Raw genomic sequence first — 20,873 nt, forward strand, 5'->3', positions numbered from 1 at the left:
ACATCCTCAGAGATGCAATCCAGCACACACTCCCACGTTCCCTTTCTGGCTGTGCACGGCTCTGATTCGAGCAGGACTGGAAGCCTCTCCTCCCAGCTCCCTCCCCCCCCTACCGTCCTCCCTCCCCCCGGGGCAGCTTCAGATCACTGACCCTGGGCCAGGCCGTGGGATCCCGGAGTCTGTTGTGGGCGCCGCTGTCCCTCTTGTCGGCCTCTCGCCATGGCTGGGAGGTTGTATCGCGTCGCCTTGCTGTGCCTTGCCATGTCCCAGGCGGTGTCCTGTGAGTATCTCCCTCCATCCTCCCACCGCCCCCTCTCCGTCCCCAGGATTTCCCGGGGCCAGCGCAATCCGATTGGGTTTGTTTTGGTGCATTACATACCGCAGAGATCTGCAGGCTTCACATCAGGACGCCTGGCCGTGTGCCTGACAGTAATCAGTCACAGATGAATGTTGCGGTCAGTGGAACTGTCATTAGGAGGGTTTTAAACCCTTTCAGATTCGTTACTCCGCAGCTAATTGCACAAGAACTGGAAGCAAATCGGTCAGATTGTAACATCTCTCTCTCTCTCATCCTGTTTAGTCAGGGTGCAACTGAGATGGGCAAGACAGGGGCAAACTTTGAACTATTGAAAGGTGTAGCTAAGGTCTGACATTCAGTATTTTGGAGTTTTTCTTTGATACAGCGTGCACTGCCCTCGTTCGATTTGTTGTGAATTATCCGTCCTCTGTTTCATTTTCCCACACGACCGTCAGATTCAAGTAACAGCTTTTGCAAAAATAAAGAACCTTGGTGGGGAAATTCTGGTTGAAAGGGCTAATTAGTCACTCAGACTAGGCCAGCCTATCAAGATGCTCCCCAGTCAAACCTGCTCCCCTTAGACATTATCATTCTGGTTTTCAAATCCTCCCCTGGCCAATCTGCCTCTCCCTATCATTGTAACTTCGTCCAGACCCACCACTCACAGATCTCTCCTTTCCTCCAATTCTAGCCCCACAATTTCCATCGTTCCACCATTGGTGACTGGCCTGACCTCCAGCTTTGGAATTTCCTTTCCAAGTCTCTCAGCCTCTCTCCTGCCCCCTTTAAGATGCTCCTTAAAATCAGACTCCTCTTTAGGCATTTATTATAATTTCTCTGCATGTGTCTTCAGGTTGCTCCAGTGAAACACCTTGAGAACTTTCACTATGTTAAAGGCACTATGTAAATGCAAGTTGGTTTTTTTTATTCGGTACAAACAGCAGCCCACATGAGATTCAGGACAGAACGGCCACCAGAATCGAGAGTCTTAGGTAACTCAAGTTAAAGTCACAGAGTTCTGTGTTCACAAGATTGAATCAGTTGAAGGAAGACCTCTTCCCATCCTACCTTCCGTTTGGCTTTCTCTGCCAGACCCAGGAGCTCAGTGTCATTGGTAATAACTCCACGGCTGCCTCTCACAACCACCTTGCACCCTCTGGAACTGGCGCTTTCCAATCTTGCTGCATGCTCCCAACTCCACAACCTCCATCAGCAAACTGCAATAAGCCCAACTGTGCATCCTTCATCGATCATTACACAAAATCAGCATCTTCACCAACTCCCACGGTACTCAGGGCAGTACATAGAGGTGTGACATAAAATCAGATCAATTTGCCATCATTCAGCTCGTCATGCCTGTGATGACCCTTTAAAGAATATCCAATCAGCTCCATTCTGCTGTCCCTTCTCCATAACTCTGCAAACTTCCCTTTCTCCAGCAGTTATTCTGTTCCCTTCAGAAATTCCAAGGAATCCGCTTCCACTGCCCTTTCATTTTCCAGTGTGGCTATAATATTAAATTAAGCTTTTTGAACATTCACAAACAGTGCAATACTGCTCCAGTTGACTTCTGAAATTATGGTAAATCCGTGCTTCCAATAATATTTTGGATGACGTGGGTGAAAGTTCATGTCACCAAAGTAGTGCCATGGGAGGCTTGGTAAAGTTTACAAAGCCTGTGATTTTAGGTAGACTTCCTGATAGAATTATTGAATGGTTGCTGTCCACATTATTGTGACATTGAGAAGCTGGGTTACAGATTGTTGAGGTCTGTCTATTTGTTACTGGCTTCCTACCCCTCTCACCACTCCATCCTTTCTTCCTCATCTTTACCCCCCTCCTCCTCTTCCTCCTGCCTCCTTGCCTCTTTCCAGCTCCTCTTCCACATTCCCTTTTTCTGCACTGTCCTCCCATCTTCCTCTTATCCCTTCTCACCTCCTTCCCCTTCCTGCTCTCCACCTCCTCTACACACCAGCCAATACCCTCCCCCTCTTTCCTTGTCTCTCCATTCCAATTGTTATGATGATATACCAACAACCATGGCTGAGGAGTGCAAATTATGAGGTGACCCTAAAAGACTTTACCATGGAGGAAGCCATTGTTGACCTTGACTGCCCTCTGGTGGCCATTCAGCCGAAGAAGCAACTGGAGGGTCAGATATCCCTGTTGGTTCCTGACTTGTGACTGATTAAAATGGGGAGCACTTGTTTGGGAAGCCACTCAGGAGACTTGTCAGGAACTTGCAGAGGTTAAAGTGAGGTGTTGGATGGATTGCATAAACCTCCAAACAATCCATCAACCCAACTCTTCCAGCACCACTGGGCCTGTACATGGAGGGAGCCATGTAGATTGTAGATTGTGCGTTGGGTCTATCCGCTATTTCAGAACTCATCAAACCAGAGTCATTCCCTAATCCAGGTAGTGCCTAAAAAGAAGAAAGAGAACCTGCATTTCCTTGACATCATCCTTCACCTGAGAATGTCTCGAAGTGCTGTACTGTAAGTGGGATACTTTCAAAGTGTGTTCCTGTTAAAATGTAAAATTGAAAGTAATGGACAACAAAAAGAAGATTTGATAGGACCTACTCTCAACATTTGCTTCACCAGCTCACACTACCAGTACATTGGTCAAATCTACCCAGAGGACTTGTATAGATGAACCTTTAATGTAGACTAAGCCCTTGCTTTAGGTGACTCTGCTTAATATCAGTGAATTCTAACCTTATTGATTCTTTGGACTCGTTTTTCTACCTCATATTGCCTTTCTTGTAACTGTTACAAGAGTGTGCTGTTGGTGTCCTGAGTTGTGCCTTGACATCGGGAGTCGTGATTGTTCATTAGTGTAGCACCTACACCCCAGACTCTCTCTCCTTTTTGTTCGGATGGTGGGCAAGTGGACATCACTGCAGCAGTGTACCTGGGCCATTCTATTTGCTCTGATCCCAGGGAAAGGAGTGAATCGCAGGTAGGAGGGGGAGCAAGTTGTGTCCACTCAGCCATGAAATGGACAGCATGGAACAGCGGAACTTAAAACAAGTAATTGGTGGAGAGCAGGAGCAGAGTGGATGAGGCTGAAGGTGAGCATTGTCAGCAGCTGGTGGTACAGCCACAGGGCACTGCTGCTGCAGGAACAGGGTTTCAAGATTGGTCCTGGCACTCTGCACCATCATGTGGAAGGGCCGGGTCAGTAACTGTCAATGGGAGAAGCTGGCTTTCCCAATCCTGGCTTTCCTGTAATAACCAAGCATGAAACAGAGCAGAAAACAAGCTTGTTAAAGTCATTGCAGAAACTGGGTTGAGCGAAGGCTGGACTGGCAGGTCAGTACCCCAGAGGTGACATGTTTCAGAGAGGGATATCAAGGGGTGAGACAGTTGCATTACTGATTAAGGAGGATTTCACAGCTACACTGGGAGAGGACATCTTGGACGGTTCATCGTGTGAAGAGTTAGGGATAGAATGCAGGAATAAGAAAGGTGTAGTCACTGTGCAGGGGTTATATTATAGGCCTGTCAATGGGCACTAGGTGATAGAGGAACAGTAGATCATGGAAATACATAAAACAACAGAGTTGTGGTGGGTGATTTTAACGTCTCCGGTATTGACTGGGACTCCCAGTCTTAGTGCTAGGAGCTTAGCTGGAGCAGAATTTGTTAGGTGCATCCAGGAGGGTTTCTTAGAACAGTATGTAGTTGGTCCAACCAAGGAAGGGGGTGTACAAGATCTCGAATTGGGGAATGAGCCTGGCCAAGTGATTAAAGTTTCGGTGGAGGAGTATTTTGGGAACAGTGATCATAACTCTGCAATTTTTAATGTCGTTATGGATAAGGATAAGATTGGTCCTTGGATGAAAGTGCTAAATTAGAAGAAGGCTGATTACAACAGTATTAGGCAGGAACTGGTGACATTAGATTGGGGGAGGCTGTTTGCGGGTAAATCCACATTGATATGTGGGAGTTTTTTAGAGGCTAGTTGATCAGAGTTCAGGACCAACATGTTCCTGTGAGGTGAGATTTGAGAATCTTGGATGACAAGAGATACTGAAAGTTTAGACAAAAAGAGCAAGGTAGAATACTGAAGGTTTATGAAACTGAAATAAGACAAAATTCTTGAGAAATATAAAGGAAAGGACTTAAACAAAGAATTAGGAGGGTTAAAAGAGGCCAGAAATTTCCTTGGAAAGTAGGATTAAAGAGAATCCCAAGGCACTTTATGCAGATATTAGGATCAAGAGGGTAACCAGGGATAGAGTTAAGTCCATTCCAGGACAAAGGAGGGACTTTATGTGTGGAGCCGGAGAAAATAGCCTTAATTGCTACTTGGCATTGGCTGGTGAGTCTTACGTCAGCAGGAGGGAAATTATTGGCGAAGATTCTTAGGGACAGGATTTACCCACATTGGGAAAAGAATGGACTTGTTAGGAATAGGCTTTCTGCATGGGAGGTCTTGTCTCACCAATTTGATTTTTTTGAGGAAGAGATAAAGATGATTGAGCACACGTCAATGGATGTTGTCTACTTCACCACCATAAGGTCCCTTATGGTAGGCCAGTACAAAAGATAAAGTCACATGGGATCAATGGTGAGTTGGTAAATTGGATGTAAAATTGGCTTGGTCATAGAAGACAGAGGGTAGTTGTGGAGGTCTGTGACCAGGGGTGTTCCACAGGAATCAGTGCTGGGATCTCTGTTGTTTGTAACAAATATAGAAGATTGAGATGAAAATGAAGTTGGGCTTGATTAGTAAGTTTGCAGATGACATGAAAATTGGTGGATAGTGAGGAAGGTTGTCAAAGGGCACAGCAGGATATGGATCAGTTGGAATTTGGGTGGACAATTGGCAGATGGAGTTCAATCTGGACAAGTGTGAGATGATGCATTTTGGAAGATCAATTGCACGAGGAAAGTATACAGTTAATAGTAGGACCTTTAGGAGCATTGAAAGACAGAGGGATGTTGGGTTTCAAGTCTATAGCTCCCTGAAAGTGGCAACGCAAGTGGGTAAAGTGGTAAAGAAGGCATACGGAATGCTAGCTTTGTCAGTCAGAGCATTGAGTATAAAAGTTGGCAAGTAATGTTGCATCTGTATGAAACGTTAGTTAAACCACATTTGGAGAATTATGTACAGTTCTGGTCAATACACTATAGGAAGGATGTGGAGGCTTTGGAGAGTTTACTAGGACTGTTGTCTGGATTGGAGCTATAAGGAGAGGTTGGACAAACTTGGATTGTTTTTGCTAAGTGCTGAGGGATGGTCTGAAATATAAAATGATGAGAAGCATGGATAGAGTGAATATTTGGACATCTTTTTCCCAGGGTGGAATTGTCAGATGTGAGGGGGCACAGGTTTAGGGTGAGAGAGGGAAAGTTTAAAGGAGATGTGTGAGGCAGGCTTTTACCCCGGTGGGGGTGGGTGGGGGGGTGGGGGTGGGGGTGGGGGGGGGTGGTAGGTGCCTGGAACACAGAGCTGGTAGAAGCAGATACGATGGCAACGTTTCAGAGGCATTTAGACTGACATGTGAATAGGCAGGAAGTAGAGGGATATAGACCATGTGGAGGTAGATGGGATTATTTGGGGTCAGCACAGACATGGTGGGCCGAAGGGCCTGGACCAGTGCTGTACTGTACTGTGCTCACAAAGAACATTGCCAGAGAGACAAAAGCAGCACAATGCAACCAATTCATACAACCTCCTTCACCCTTAGCTCTTCCTTCTCATTGCTATTGTTGAATTTGTTGGATTGTGACTTCCAATTTATGGTTTAATAAAGAGCACCTGATTTCGACTTCTGATATGTTGCCTTGGTAGAAAAGTTGCCCCCTGACGTATCAAAATTGCCCATTTCAAACCCCACCATATGAAGGGCAGTGCTTTGCCTTCCACTAATATGATATTTCTTTAATGTTTAATGATTTGTTTCGCTTTGCAAGTTATTTGAGGTAGGAATTCACAGCACTGTATCTGTACGACACAATATTTAAACTTGTACATTATTTTCTGGGCAAGAAATGTTTGCAGAAACCTAACTCTGGCTTTGACATTGTTTCTCACGGGAAACCACACTTCATTTAAAGATTTTACTGTCAAAATGACAATTTTCAGGAATACAACCACAACTTCAGTGAAGACTACCTGCAGGCAGTGAAATTGAGCACCGAGTGAGTGAACAGTCACTCACCCAAATGTTTTCACCTTTACACAGTCCTGTCACAACAGCAAGCCTCACAGTTCCTCATCAGACACCGCCGAGCAAATGTGATGTTTGAGGAGCACAAGCAAGGCTCCCTTGAGCGGGAATGCATTGAAGAAATTTGCAATCGAGAGGAAGCTAGGGAAATATTTGAGAACAATCAGGAAACAGTAAGTACTTTCTGTTCTTTACACCATCCATAGAAGGTCATGGAGTCAAATCCCATTCTGCAGAATTGAGTAAATAATCCAACCTGTCACTCCGCATGCAATAAATAAGAAATGTTGCACTGTCAGAGGGTCAGTACTGAGGGAGTGCTGCATTGTCAGAGGGTCAGTACTGAGAGAGTGCTGCACTGTCAAAGGGACAGTACTGAGGGAGTGCTGCACTGGCAGAGGGTCAGTACTGAGGGAGTGCTGCATTGTCAGAGGGTCAGTACTGAGGGAATGCTGCACTGTCAGAGGGTCAGAGCTGAGCGATTGCTGCACTGTCAGAGGGTCAGCACTGATGGAGTGCTGCACTGTCAGAGGGTCAGTACTGAGGGAGTGCTGCACTGTCAGAGGGTCAGTGCTGAGGGAGTGCTGCACTGTCAGAGGGTCAGTACTGAGGGAGTGCTGCACTGTCAGAGGGTCAGTACTGAAGGAGTGCTGCACTGTCACAGGGTCAATACTGAGGGAGTGCTGCATTGTCAGAGGGTCTGTACTGAAGGAGTGTTGCACTGTCAGAGGGTCAGTACTGAGGGAGTGCTGCACTGTCAGAGGGTCAGTACTGAGAGTGTGCTGCACTGTTAGAGGGTTAGTGCTGAGGGAATGCTGCACTGTCAGAGGGTCAGTACTGAGGGAGTGCTGCACTGTTAGAGGGTTAGTGCTGAGGGAATGCTGCACTGTCAGAGGGTCAGTACTGAGGGAATGCTGCCCTGTCAGAGGGTCAGTATTGAGGGAGTGCTGCACTGTCACATTGTCAGTACTGAGGGAGTGCTGCACTGTCAGAGGGTCAGTACTGAGGGAGTGCTGCACTGTCAGAGGGTCAGTGCTGAGGGTGTGCTGCACTGTCAGAGGGTCAGTACTGAGGGAGTGCTGCACTGTCACATAGTCAGTACTGAGGAAGTGCTGCACTGTCAGAGGGTCAGTACTGAGGGAATGCTGCCCTGTCAGAGGGTCAGTACTAAGGGAGTGCTGCACTGTCACAGGGTCAGTACTGAGGGAGTGCTGCACTGTCAGGCAGTCAGTTCTGAGGGAGTGCTGCACAGTTAGAGGGTCAGTACCTGGGAATGCTGCACTGTCAGAGGGTCAGTTCTGAGGGAGTGCTGCACTGTCAGAGGGTCAGTTCTGAGGGAGTGCTGCACTGTCAGAGGGTCAGTTCTGAGGGAGTGCTGCACTGTTAGAGGGTTAGTGCTGAGGGAGTGCTGCACTGTCAGAGGGTCAGTACTGAGGGAATGCTACACTGTCAGAGGGTCAGTGCTGAGGGAATGCTGCGCTGTCGGAGGGTCAGTACTGAGGGAGTGCTGCCCTGTCAGAGGGTCAGTACTGAGGGAATGCTGCCCTGTCAGAGGGTCAGTACTGAGGGAGTGCTGCACTGTCACAGGGTCAGTACTGAGGGAGTGCTGCACTGTTAGAGGGTTAGTGCTGAGGGAGTGCTGCACTGTCAGAGGGTCAGTACTGAGGGAGTGCTGCACTGTTGGCGGTCATACTGAGGGAGTGCTGAACTGTCAGAGGATCAGTACTGAGGGAGTGTTGCACTGTCAGAGGGTCAGTACTGAGGGAGTGCTGCACTGTCAGGCAGTCAGTTCTGGGGGAGTGCTGCACAGTCAGAGGGTCAGTACCTGGGAATGCTGCACTGTCAGAGGGTCAGTACTGAGGGAGTGCTGCACTGTCAGGCAGTCAGTTCTGAGGGAGTGCTGCACAGTTAGAGGGTCAGTACCTGGGAATGCTGCACTGTCAGAGGGTCAGTTCTGAGGGAGTGCTACACTGTCAGAGGGTCAGTTCTGAGGGAGTGCTGCACTGTTAGAGGGTCAGTGCTGAGGGAATGCTGCGCTGTCGGAGGGACAGTACTGAGGGAGTGCTGCACTGTCGGAGGGTCAGTAGTGAAGGAGCTTTCCTGTTCAATGATTAATTAAACCAAGGCTCCAGTTGAGCTCTCAGCTGAATGCACATGATGCCACAGTTTCATTTTGTGGAAAGCCAGCATCACTCATTTGTGTGTGTTCATGTCAAGCTTTACTCCTCAACCCACAGCAGTGGAATGGAGTATTTGTCGTTGTATCTCAGTGCTGTTTGTGGAGCTTGCTTTGTGCTCATTTCCTGGTGTATTTGATACAGTGGTGAAACCTCGGAAATATTTTATTGATTGTTAAGAGCTTTGGGGGAAACAGTGAGAGGTTTGGGGATGTGGGCTTGATGGCAGTGTGTGCGCCAAGGTAATCCAGGCCCTAACGTGCTGATAAATTATATATTTTACAGGTTTCTGAAAGGTATACTGTTGGGATGCTTCTTGGGGTTTATTGGGAATCCTTGTTAGTTTTTCTGTTGTGACCCTGGTGTCTGGGATGTGTCCTAAGTGGTCACGCTCCCAGGGTGAATTTATTTCCCCCTCACCCATTAATGTTGAGAATTACAAGTCGATTTGAGAATTGGAAGTTGGAAAAAAAATTAAGAGATATTGTTTGGGAATGAGGCAGCTAACCTGTCTCAGTGGTGACTGTGAATGGGAAGCTGAGGTTGATGTCGATTCTGATATGAGCAGTATGTATTTGCTGATATTTATCTCTCCTTCCTTCCACAGGAATACTTTTATCCCAAGTATCTCGGTGAGTTTCAATTCTGTGCTGACATTGCCATTGGTGTCTGAACAATTCTGAGTATGTCAGTTACCTTTTGCTGTTTTAACACGCTGCAGCGTTAGAGTTGGTCTGCAGAAATGGCAGTGATGGAATTCAAAACCACACCTCCTTAGAGACTGGAATATGGATCCAGTGCCTTAGACTGCTCAGCCACACAGTCTCTAAGGAGGTGTGGGTTTGATTCCCATCACTGCCATTTCTGCAGATCAACTGTAACGCTGTAGCGTGTTAAAATGACCTTTTGCTGTTGTCATGGTTATTGAGAAACAGTGTGAGAGATATGGAGTGAGTTAAAGGAATAGGGGGAGGCTGAGAAGTCCCTTGAGCCTGTCAGCATTGCGTTAGATGGTGTCTCTCCTGTCCCTTAACTCTATTCATTACCTCCATTCTATAAACTTCAGTGCCCCTCCCAAACTGACATGACTTTATAGTATATAAATATTTACATAAAAAATTAAATACTTTGTAAATGAGGCAACTCTGTCTTTAAAATAGATAAAGAATCTGTTAAAGTGTCTTCCACAAGTCATCCTCATGGCTGGAGCTAGAATTGGGACTGGACTGTACTTACCTCAGGAGGAAATCACAAGATGCCTTTTAAAATTCAGTGAACATTTCCAAAGATCAACAGAAACTTCTTTGTTTAAGATTGACGCTTATCTACTGGTTCCAAACTATGACTGAGTTTATATAAATCTTGGTTAATTGACTACTTTGAGGGCATGATTGTTGTGGTCATGGCAATTGGAACCCATTGCAAAATGAACCAAAGCCAAATTTGTATTAAAAGCCAAGATGTAATCTGTGGTTAACAGAGCCACATTTTAACTACCAGGAGTGTGGATGTTGAAGGGAACTTAACAAGTCAAATTGTTTGAAACTAAACCTGAAATGACAACAGCAAAGTATGATGTACAAATACTATCATAACTTAAAATGGTGACTTTGCACAAATGTTTATGGACAGCGAGGGTTTAAATTGGTAGAAGTTGGGGTCCTTTAGAAATGGAAGATTTAAAAGTTATTGATAGTTGGATATGATAGAAAGAACCTCAATAAGGCAAAGTTCTTAACAACATTGACTGAGCAGATGACCAAGGTTGAATGAGATTCAGACCAATGTTACCATCCCAGTTAATGCTGTTACTGGACAAGTCAGAACCCAGAATGAAATCTGGCTTAATAGGTCTCCTCTTTTTTTTAATTTAACATGGGAGCCATTCAGAGTTGAAGAATAAGGGGTAAACCATTTGGGATGGAGATGGGGAAGAATTTCTTCACTCAGAGAGTTGTGAACCTGTGGAATGCTCTTCCACAGGAAGCTGTTAGAGTATCTCATTAGATGCATTCAGGAGGGAGCTGGATGTGGCCTTTGCAGCTTAAAGGGATCAAGGGGTATGGGGAGAAAGTGGGAGTGGGATACCAAGATTGCAGGATCAGCCTGATCATATTGAATGGTGGCGCAGGCTGGAAGGGCTGAATGGCCTACTCCTGCAGCTATTTTCTCTGTCTCTATGTTTAACTGAAACATAGGCACACAAGGCTGCAGATTTTCTTTAACATTAAAAGATAAGTTTATTACATAAAAAGAAACAAATAATATAAAACAAACTATGTTATCTAAATATAGAAAACAGTTTGAAAAATCTTAAAACACACAAAAAACCGCAGTCTCACCTACTCTCCAAAGCCATCACTTTGTTGTGGTTCTGTTCGCTGAGCTGGGAATTTGTGTTGCAGACGTTTCGTCCCCTGTCTAGGTGACATCCTCAGTGCTTGGGAGCCTCCTGTGAAGCGCTTCTGTGATCTGGCATTTATAGTGGTATCATCCACAGATTCAATCAATAAGCACATTGACCTGGACCCAATATACTGACCACTGCAACAGACAGCTGGAACTGACAACCGGAAGCGGCAGAGACAAACCACTACAAATGCTGGAGGAAAGATCACAGAAGCGCTTCACAGGAGACTCCCAAGCACTGAGGATGTCACCTAGACAGGGGACGAAACGTCTGCAACACAAATTCCCAGCTTGACGAACAGAACCACAACAACGAGCACCCGAGCTACAAATCTTTTCACAAACTTTGAGCCATCACTTTGCAATGGGTCAACGCAGAGAAATTATCCTTCGTTTTCAAAATGTTAGGTTGGACTTTAGCTGTTTGTCTCCAGGTCTTTCCTCTAAGCTGTGAAGTCTTCTTAAAGTGCATAAAGTCCATGGAGGTTGAACAGCTCAGTCAAAATCCACAGGAACAGAAGGGACTGAGGAAATCCCAAAGCAGATCCAGAGGCAATGAGGGGAATGTCCCACTTAATCAAGGAACCCAAGCGAACTCACTTTGTAGGAGAACCAAAACCAAGTCCAGTGAGTGGAACAAGACAGAATATGGATCACCTGTTCCTCTCAGTGCTAAGTTTCCAAATAAAATTGCAGCAACCAATGGAACTGAATTCAGTTCAGGAAGCAAGTTAGAACTTTATTTAATTGAGCAAACTAGAACTTTGTTTAATTAAGATAAATAATTTGCAAGCTGAATGGCAGATTCGTATTGGGTAAAAAAATTAAAAGATGAAAGTCCTAAAGCAATTGATATTGCTGAAAAATAATTGGTCAGAGTATTGGGTACAGGGGTTGGGAGATCGTGTTGAGGCTGTATAGGACATTGGTTAGGCCACTGTTGGAATATTGTGTGCAGTTCTGGTCTCCTTCCTATCGGAAAGGTGTTGTGAAACTTGAAAGGGTTCAGAAAAGATTTACAAGGATGTTGCCAGGGTTGGAGGATCTGAGCTACAGGGAGAGGCTGAACAGGCTGGGGCTGTTTTCCCTGGAGCGTCGGAGGCTGAGGGGTGACCTTATACAGGATTATAAAATCATGAGGGGCATAGATAGGGTAAATAGACAAGGTATTTTCCCTGGGGTGGAGATGTCCAGAACTAGAGGTTTAGGGTGAGCAGGAAAAGATATAAAATGGACCTAAGGGGCAATGTTTTCAAACAGAGGGTGGTACGTGTATGGAATGAGCTGCCAGAGGATGTGGTGGAGGCTGGTACAATTACAACATTTAAAAGGCATTTGGATGGGTGTATGAATAGGAAGGATATGGGCCAGGTGCTGGCAGGTGGGACTAGATTGGGTTGGGATATGTGGTCGGCATGGATGGGTTGGACTGAAGGGTCTGTTTTCATGCTGCACATCTCTGTGACCCTATAACTCTATAATTGAATGAAATCTGGTCTGGTTGGGATTAGTGATTTAAAAAGTTTATTCAGCAAACCAGACAAGAACACCATACCTTTTTGCTTGACCATAAAAAACTGTCCATGATGTGGAGGTGCTGGTGCTGGACTGGGTGAAACAAAGTCAGAAGTTACATGATACCAGGTTACAGTCTGACCGCTTTATTTGAAAGCACAAGCTTTCAGAGCACTGTTCTTCTGTTGGGTAGTGAAGGAGCAGTGTTCCAAAAGCTACTGTTCTCAAATCAACCCGTTGGAATATAACCTGGTGTCATGTAACTTCTGAAAAAGTATCATAGAACACAGAACAATACAGCGCAGAATAGACCCTTCGGCCCTCGATGTTGCACTGACCTGTGAACCATTCTCAACTCGTCCCCCTACACTATCCCAAAACCATCCATGTGCTTACCTAAGGATTGTTTAAATCTCCCTAATGTCGCTGAGTTGACTACATTAGCAGGTAGGGCATTCCACGCCCTTACCACTCTCTGCATAAAGAACCTGCCCCTGACATCTGTCTTAAATCTATCACCCCTCAATTTGTAGTTATGCCCTCCCGTACAAGCTGACGTCATCATCCTAGGAAAAAGTCTTTCACTGTCTACCCTATCTAATCCTCTGATCATCTTGTATGTCTCTATCAAATCCCCCTTAGCCTTCTTCTTGCCAATGAGAACAGACCAAAGTCTTTCCTCATAAGACCTTCCCTCCAGACCAGGCAACATCCTGGTAAATCTCCTCTGCACCTTTTCCAATGCTTCCACATCCTTCCTGAAATAAGGGGACCGGAACTGTACACAATATTCCAAGTGTGGCCGTGCCAGTGTTTTGTATAGTTGATCATGGCATTCTTGCAAAAGCAATCCCAGAGTTTTAACTAGAGAAGGGAGTGAGTTACTGGCAAATAAAAAAAATGCTTACATAATATCTCAAGGGGAAACTATAATCGTCTGAGAAATGAACAGGAGCTCGTCCAGGTTAAAACAAAATTGAATTCGCTACCGATCTGTCTGATTGACCAATGGGAAATTCACAGATAGGGGAGACCCGCACAGTTCCAAAATTAGAATCAATGTCTTATGCTGTAATGATTGAGAAAAAGAGACAGATGAGAATCTCACAATAAAGCCAAAATGAAAAATGTCCGGGAAGCTGAACTACACCAGCCATCTGTGCGTGTACATGAATAACATTCTGCATTTCCTTACCTTTGGTTCCCACAATGTAGTTGTACAACAAATGAAAAAATATGTGTATTTCTAATTTGTCTTGTCAAGGAGAAGGCTGACCACAGTGTTTTTCTTGTAGCTTTTTCCATGTTAGATGAGTTTGCCACAATCTTTACTTTGTTCAAGCCTGCAGCTTTGTTCCTGGGTGTTTTTAATCCAGGGCTGGGGAAAGTGGACTTCACTGGCTGGGCCAGCATGCATTGCCCATCCCTCATTGCCTTTGAGAAGGTGATGGTGGGTTGCCTTCTTAAATCCTGTTGGTAAATGTGCAGTGCTGTTAGGGAGGGTCGAAACATTTGAACACTAAAAGTGAGGAGACTAAACAAGTTATACCAACTCACAGTTCACTGGCCACTCTGACAACATGCCTGGGGTGTGTTGGTGGTACAGCAAAATCTGAACAGTTTTGGTCGTGAAAAAATTTCATTGGCTCCCAGCCACAACAGCTTTATAAAGCATCAGAGTTCCAGATTTCCAAGCCCCTTTGTGTGGAGAAATGCCTTTTGATGTCACCCCTGTAAAATCAGGCTCTACATTTAAGGTAGTGCCCATTGTTCTGGGCTCTGCCTGAGTCGTAATGTTGGTAGTGTTCCTGTCTCTGAACCAGGAGACCCTGCACTCAAGTCCCACATTAGCCACGGAAGAATCCAGTCTCAGGTACGGTGGTGTAAATTGATATTGGGCCCCGGTCTGGATAAATCGTCAGAAGGTTAATGGGTAATGAGAAGATTGAACAACCAGCAGTTTTGGTGCATCCATTTGAAATGGGGAAATTGGAAAGAGGAAGCCAACCAAATTCTTGACATTCCCATGAGAAGAAATAGTTCCTCTGTATCATCACTTTAATCTCATCAGATAGATTATTCCTTAATTTCCTAAACTCTCAGGGATTTGCAAGCCTCGTCCCTGCAGCCTGGTAATTTAATCAGCTGCTGAATCTGTGCTCTATCCCTGTCCATCCTCAGGACTTGGACCCAGATCTGAATGCAGTTCTAATTTTGCTCTTTTCGGTTATGTACAGCACTGCCAGTTTGGTGGGTCTGGAACTCCTGAACACAGTTTGGAATTCCCTGAACACAGATTGGAATTCCCTGGACACAGATTGGAATTCCCTGAACACAGATTCTCTGTTCTCTGCAGAAAGCAGCTGGACTCTGTCTCAGAAGCGAACACTTTACCATGTTGGTCAATGTGTCCTGATAAACACACCTTTGCAGTGGTCATATTTATCCAATAGAACAGGAGTGTTCCATGCATATCAGGTTGTCCACTGTCTCCTGCAATGTGACATGGAATGACTGTGAACCACTGCCATCTCACCATCCCCTTTTCTCCACGCTTCAATTTATTCTCCTTTCCCTGCAAAAAGAATTCCCGATTTAATCCCATTGCGGTGAGAATCTGCACTGGGAATGTAAATTAAATCTGCAGCCATGGGTGAATTGTCAAACTCAACCTGTGAATCGCTGTTGTAACCCCCTTTGTTCAAGAAAGGATCAAGACAAAAGATGGAAAATTATAGACCGATTAGCCTAACCTCGGTTGTTGGTAAAATTCTAGAATCATCGTTAAGGATGAGCTTTCTAAATTCTTGGAAGCTCAGGGTCAGATGTGAACAAATCAGCGTGGATTTAGTAAGGGGAGGTCGTGCCTGACAAACCTGTTAGAATTCTTTGAAGAGGTAACAAGTAGGTTTGACCAGGGAAACCCAGTGGATGTTATCTATCTAGAATTCCAAAAGGCCTTTGATAAGGTGCCTCACGGGAGGCTGCTGAGTAAGGTGAGGGCCCATGGTGTTTGACGTGAGCTACTGGCAAGGATTAAGGATTGGCTGTCTGACAGGAGGCAGAGAGTTGGGATAAAAGGTTCTTTTTCAGAATGGCAACCAGTGACAAGTGGTGCCCCGCAGGGTTCAGTGTTGGGACCACAGCTGTTCACTTTATATATGAATGATCTGGATGAAGGGCATGGGGATAGAGAGTGGTGGCCCTGTGGAATTCATTAGTGGAGGCCAGGACTTTAAATATCTTCAAGGCAGAGATTGATAAATTCTTGATCTTGCAAGGAATTAAGGGCTACAGGGACAGTGCGGGTAAGTGGAGTTGAAAGGCCCATCAGCCATGATTAAATGGCAGAGTGGACTCGATGGGCCGAATGGCCTTACTTCCGCTCCTATGTCCCAGTGTTGTTACTGTGAGCACTCAGACTTTTTCCTTGCCTTCCCTGCAGACTGTCTCAGCCGCTACCAGGTAGGCGTTCCAAGCCGGTACCACAGTTTCAAAAGCTATCCTGCGAATTTGCGGAGCTGTATTACCGGTAAGTTTGGGGACATGGGCAGAAGTGTACAGTTGAAACTTGAAGTAAGAGAGGGCTGTGCCCGATTTTCATGTGTACAGTGGATGATTTATGAGTAAGTGGACTGAATGTGATGAACATTTCCCTTCTAAACTTACCCGGGCAGATCACAGCTTACACTTGCAGCTGGGACAGGAGTCACTTATAATCATTGGAACCACAAACTAAGCAGCATTGGCAAATATCTACCCTGAAGAGCTGAATGAATGAGTATTTTCGATAACAATTCATTTTGTAGTGTCACAGTTTCAGTAATTGGCACATAGTAGGCATCTAAACCCTGTACTATTTCAAGCCAGGTGTTATAGCCCTTGATCCAGTGTGGGCTCTTTCTGGATCATCCTTGAATAAATTTCCTGATTGTGCAAATGCTGTCTGTGGCTCAGTGCGTAGCATTCTCCCCTCTGAGTTAGAAGGTTGAGGATTCAAAACCTTTCCCAGACACTGGCATGCAATAATCTAGACTGACACTTCAGTGCGTTACTGAAAGGGGGCTGTGATCTCAGAGCTCGGTCCTTTTTGATCTGGTACTAAACCTGGGCAATGTCATCCTTCCCAGCTGGGTGGAGAAGATCCCTACTCACGCTATTGATGAATAACTTTCCAGACTGGAGTTAATGGAGCCTCTACCATTGGTTATTATACTTGTCCATAAAATGACACTTCACACACACTTTGGCTGTCACTTATCCCTTATGTGCAGAGAGATTATACTTTCCCTTTGCACACTTTAAGAATGCCCTGCCTTCCCCAGAAAGTCTGTTGCTGCACCATGGTGTTCAGCCATTAATTCTTTCAGATTCTATGTTGTCCAACAGTATCCTAGGCACCAAGAGTGTGCTCATCATTGTGCATGGCACAGTGGCTCACTGGTTAGCACTGCTGCCTCACAGCGCCAGGGACCCAAGTTTGACTCCAGCCTTGGGTGACCATCTATGTGGAGTTTGCATGTTCTCCCCATGTCTGTAATGGTTTCCTCTGGGTGCTCCAGTTTCCTCCCACAGTCCAAAGATGTGCAGGTTAGGTGAATTGGCCGTGCTAAATTGCCCAGAGTGCTGGGGAATGGGTCTGGGTGCGTTACTCTTCAGAGGGTCAGTGTGGACTTGTTGGGCCAAATGGCCTGTTTCTATACTGCAAGGAATTTAATCTAATCATTGTTGTTGTGAGGTTTTGCTGCTGTTGACAGCACTCAGCATGTGGATGGATAGCTCTTCAGTGCCTGTTGGATAATAGAATGCAAATGCTTTGCTATTTGAATCAACTGATTTGAGACATTGAAAGATCTCCATTTACCTTGTGAAATTATATTCATTAGCGTTTAGAATAATGTTGAATTTCTTGAATTAGCTTCTCTGTCTTGGAAGAGTTCACCAAAATCGATCAAGAGATCGAGTGTAGAGTGAAGCCAGGAGGGATATTTTCCTGTGGGGGAAGGCACTGGGAGACAGCTTCGCTTCCCGGTCTCTAAACTAAGACCCTCAGTGGTTTGCCCCAGGTCAGAGTCTTCATTCAGTAAAGGATGGGTCTGCTGGCCAGTGAGCCTGTGGAAATACAGGAATGGAGGCAGCTTCCCTCTGGAGAAGGCAGGATGAGTGTATACCTGTAAAAAGGTTCTGTTAGTGATCTTGTATTTTAGACTGTGAAACAGTTACTTTCATACCACATCGTCAGCCACTCATTACCCACACAGTTCCTTTGTTTTTGTGAACACCTTCCTGCTGCTGTCAAACCTGAATCGTTGAAGAGGTTCCTGTGTGTATTTTTAAAATGTCACCATGGGATGTAGGCGTCACTGGTTGGACTGCTATTTATTGCTGCTCATTAATTGTCTTTGAGAAGGTGGTGGTGTTGGTGGTGAGCTGCCTACTTTAACTGCTACAGTCCATGTGTTGCAGATACACCCGCAGAGCTGTGAGGGGTGGGGGTTAGTCCCAGAATTTAATTCAATGACACTGAAGGAATGGTGGTAAATTTTCAACTCTGCAGGATAAGGAGCTTAGAGGGGAACTTGCAAATGGTGGAGGGAGTGGACTTTTGTGGATGTGGTGCCAATCAAGCTCTGTCCTGGATGGTGTCAAGCTTCTTGAGTGTTGTTGGAGCTGCACCCATCCGGGCAAGTGGGGAGTATTCCAACACACTACTGACTTATGCCTTGTAGATGGTGGACAGGCTTTGGGGAGTCAGGAGGTGAGTAACTCCCTGCAGGAATCCCAGCAGGATTTGACCTGATTGTGTAGCCACTGTTTATATACTTCTCGTCCAGTTCAGTTTCAGGTCAATTCAGGCTCTCAGAATGTTGATAGTGGAGAATTCAGTGATGGAAATGCCATTGAGGGTCTAGCTGACATGGTTAGATTGTTCCTTGTTGGAGTTGGTCATTACCTGGCATATGTGTGGCACAGATGTTTTTTGTCACATGTCACTCCAAACCTGCATATTGTCCAGGTTTTGCTGAAGATGCACGAGGACTGCTCCAGTATTAGTGGAGTCACAAATGGTGTTGTACCTTCTGCAGTTATCAGTGAACATCTCAAATCTGACCTTAGGTTGAAAAGAAGGTCTTATTCACATACAGTTTTAATGTCAAGGGTTGTCACTCCCCCCTCCCCTCTGGAGATCAGCTCTTTTGTCCATGTTTGAACCAAGGCTGTAATGAGATCAGGAGCTGAGTGGCCCTGGTGGAATCCAAATTGGGTGTCACTGAGCAGGTTATTGCTGAGCAGGTGCAAAAACAGAAATTGCTGGAAAAGCTCAGCAGGTGTGGCAGCATTTGTGAAGAGAAATCAGAGTTAATGTTTCAGGTCGAGTGATACTTCCTCAGAACTGAAGAAAGGACACTTGATTCAAAATGTTAACTCTGATTTCTCTCCACAAATGCTGCCAGACCTGCTGAGCTTTTCCAGCAATTTCTGTTTTTGTCTCTGATTTACAGCATTTGCAGTTCTTTTGGTTTTTATTGTGGAGCCGATGCTGTTTGGATAGCACTGTTGATGACCCTTTCCATCACTTCCCTGATGATTGAGAGTGGACTGAAGGGGGCAGTAATTGGTGGGTTGGATTTGTCCTGTTTTTTTATGTTCAGGATATACCTGAGCGATCTTCCACATTGTCGAGTAGATGCCAGTGTGGAACTGTACTGGAAGAGCTTGGCTAAGGGAGTGGCAAGTTCTGGAATGTAGATTGTCCGTACTGTTGCTGGAATGTTGCCAGGGCTCACAACCTTTGCAGTGTCCCTTGCTTTTATCCATTGTGTGTTTTCACATTGAGTGAATCAAATTGTCTGAGATACTGGGGATCTCTGGAGGAAGTTGAGATGGATCATTCACTCTGCATTTCTGGCTGAAGATTTGGAAATACATCAGTGTTATCTTTTGCATTAGTGTGCTGGGCTCCCCATTACTGAGGATGGGGATATTATGGAACCTCCCTCTCCAGCGATTTGCTTAATTGTCCACTACCATTCATGAATGGATATGACAGAACACCATTGATCTAATCCATTGGTTATGGAGTCACTTAGCTCTGTCTAGCTCTTACTGTTTCTGCTATTTGACACGCAAGTAGACCAGCTTTGTCGCTTCAAGAAAGTGGGGACTGCTGATGCTGGAGATCAGAGTCAAGAGTGTGGAGCTGGAAAAGCACAGCAGGTCAGGCAGCATCCAAGGCGCAGGAAAGTCGACATTTCGGGCAAAAGCCCTACATCAGGAGTGACAGCACAGGACATCACTAAAAAGTAGTGAACCTGGCAAAGCTTCTCTCATTCCTGATGAAGGGATTTTGTCCAAAACATTGATTCTCCTTCTCTTTGGATACTGCCTGAACTCTCTGATTTGTAGCTTCATCAGGTTAACTCCTTGTTAGTGATGTCCTGTGCTGTCCCTGGCTTGCCCCCCTGTTCTTCTCAGGGCTGATCCCTTGGCTCAGTGGTAATGGTAGAGTGGAGGATATGCTGCTCAAGAGGTTGCAGATTGTGTTGTAGTATAATTCTGCTGCCGCCGATGACCCACAATGCCTTACAGAGATGCTAGATCAGTTTGAAGTTTATCTCATTTAGCATGGTGATAGTGCAACACAACACAATAGTGGGTATTCTCAGTATGACGATGGGATGTCACTACACAAGGACTGTGTGGTGGTCAATTTAACCAATATTGTCGTAGCCAGGTATATCTGTGGGAGGCATAGTGGTTAGGATGAGGTCAGGTCTGGTTTTCCATCTTGTTGGTTCTCTCACCAGCTATTGCAGAACCAGTTTAGCAGCTATGTCCTTAAGGACCCGACCAGCTCAGTCATTGTTGCTGGTGGCTAGTGAAGTCCCCCACTCAGGGTGCACTGTACCCTTCCTAACTTGACTGCTTCCACCAAGTGGTGTTCAACATCTCCATTGGAAGATTAGGCAATCCTTGTGAGGGACACATTAATATTATCTCTTCTGATCTCTACCACCCCAACACAGACTATCAGCAATATCCCTTCACTATTACCTCCAATAGCCCTTCAACCTTTGCCCTATTGCATGCTCTTCTGAATGGGTCTGGGAACTCACCAGCCTATACCATGCCACTAAGCTCCATCAAGTTGACCTCTGTCCTTACCTCTGACCTATTGCCTGTCTGCCTGAGCCTAACTGTGTCTCAGGCCTGACGGTTCTTAAAGTCCAACTGCCTCCACCAAAGTTCCACAATTTCTGATAGTCTGACTCTTAATAAGCTCTTAATT

The 20,873-nt window shown here is 45.5% G+C and overlaps 1 protein-coding gene across 1 annotated transcript in view; it reads left to right on the top strand.

The window, feature by feature from the left end:
• The first annotated feature begins 101 nt into the window (after positions 1–101).
• Positions 102–20,873, top strand: part of pros1 (protein S) — a 67,007-nt gene continuing 46,235 nt past the window's right edge. The window contains exons 1-4 of the mRNA XM_072578093.1: positions 102–280; positions 6,498–6,655; positions 9,267–9,291; positions 16,029–16,115. Of these exons, the coding sequence (XP_072434194.1) occupies positions 220–280; positions 6,498–6,655; positions 9,267–9,291; positions 16,029–16,115 (331 nt within the window). The 5' untranslated portion in view covers positions 102–219. The remainder of the gene's footprint in view (positions 281–6,497; positions 6,656–9,266; positions 9,292–16,028; positions 16,116–20,873) is intronic.

Source organism: Chiloscyllium punctatum, chromosome 9, assembly GCF_047496795.1.
Source record: "Chiloscyllium punctatum isolate Juve2018m chromosome 9, sChiPun1.3, whole genome shotgun sequence".
In the NCBI taxonomy this organism is placed as follows: domain Eukaryota; kingdom Metazoa; phylum Chordata; class Chondrichthyes; order Orectolobiformes; family Hemiscylliidae; genus Chiloscyllium; species Chiloscyllium punctatum.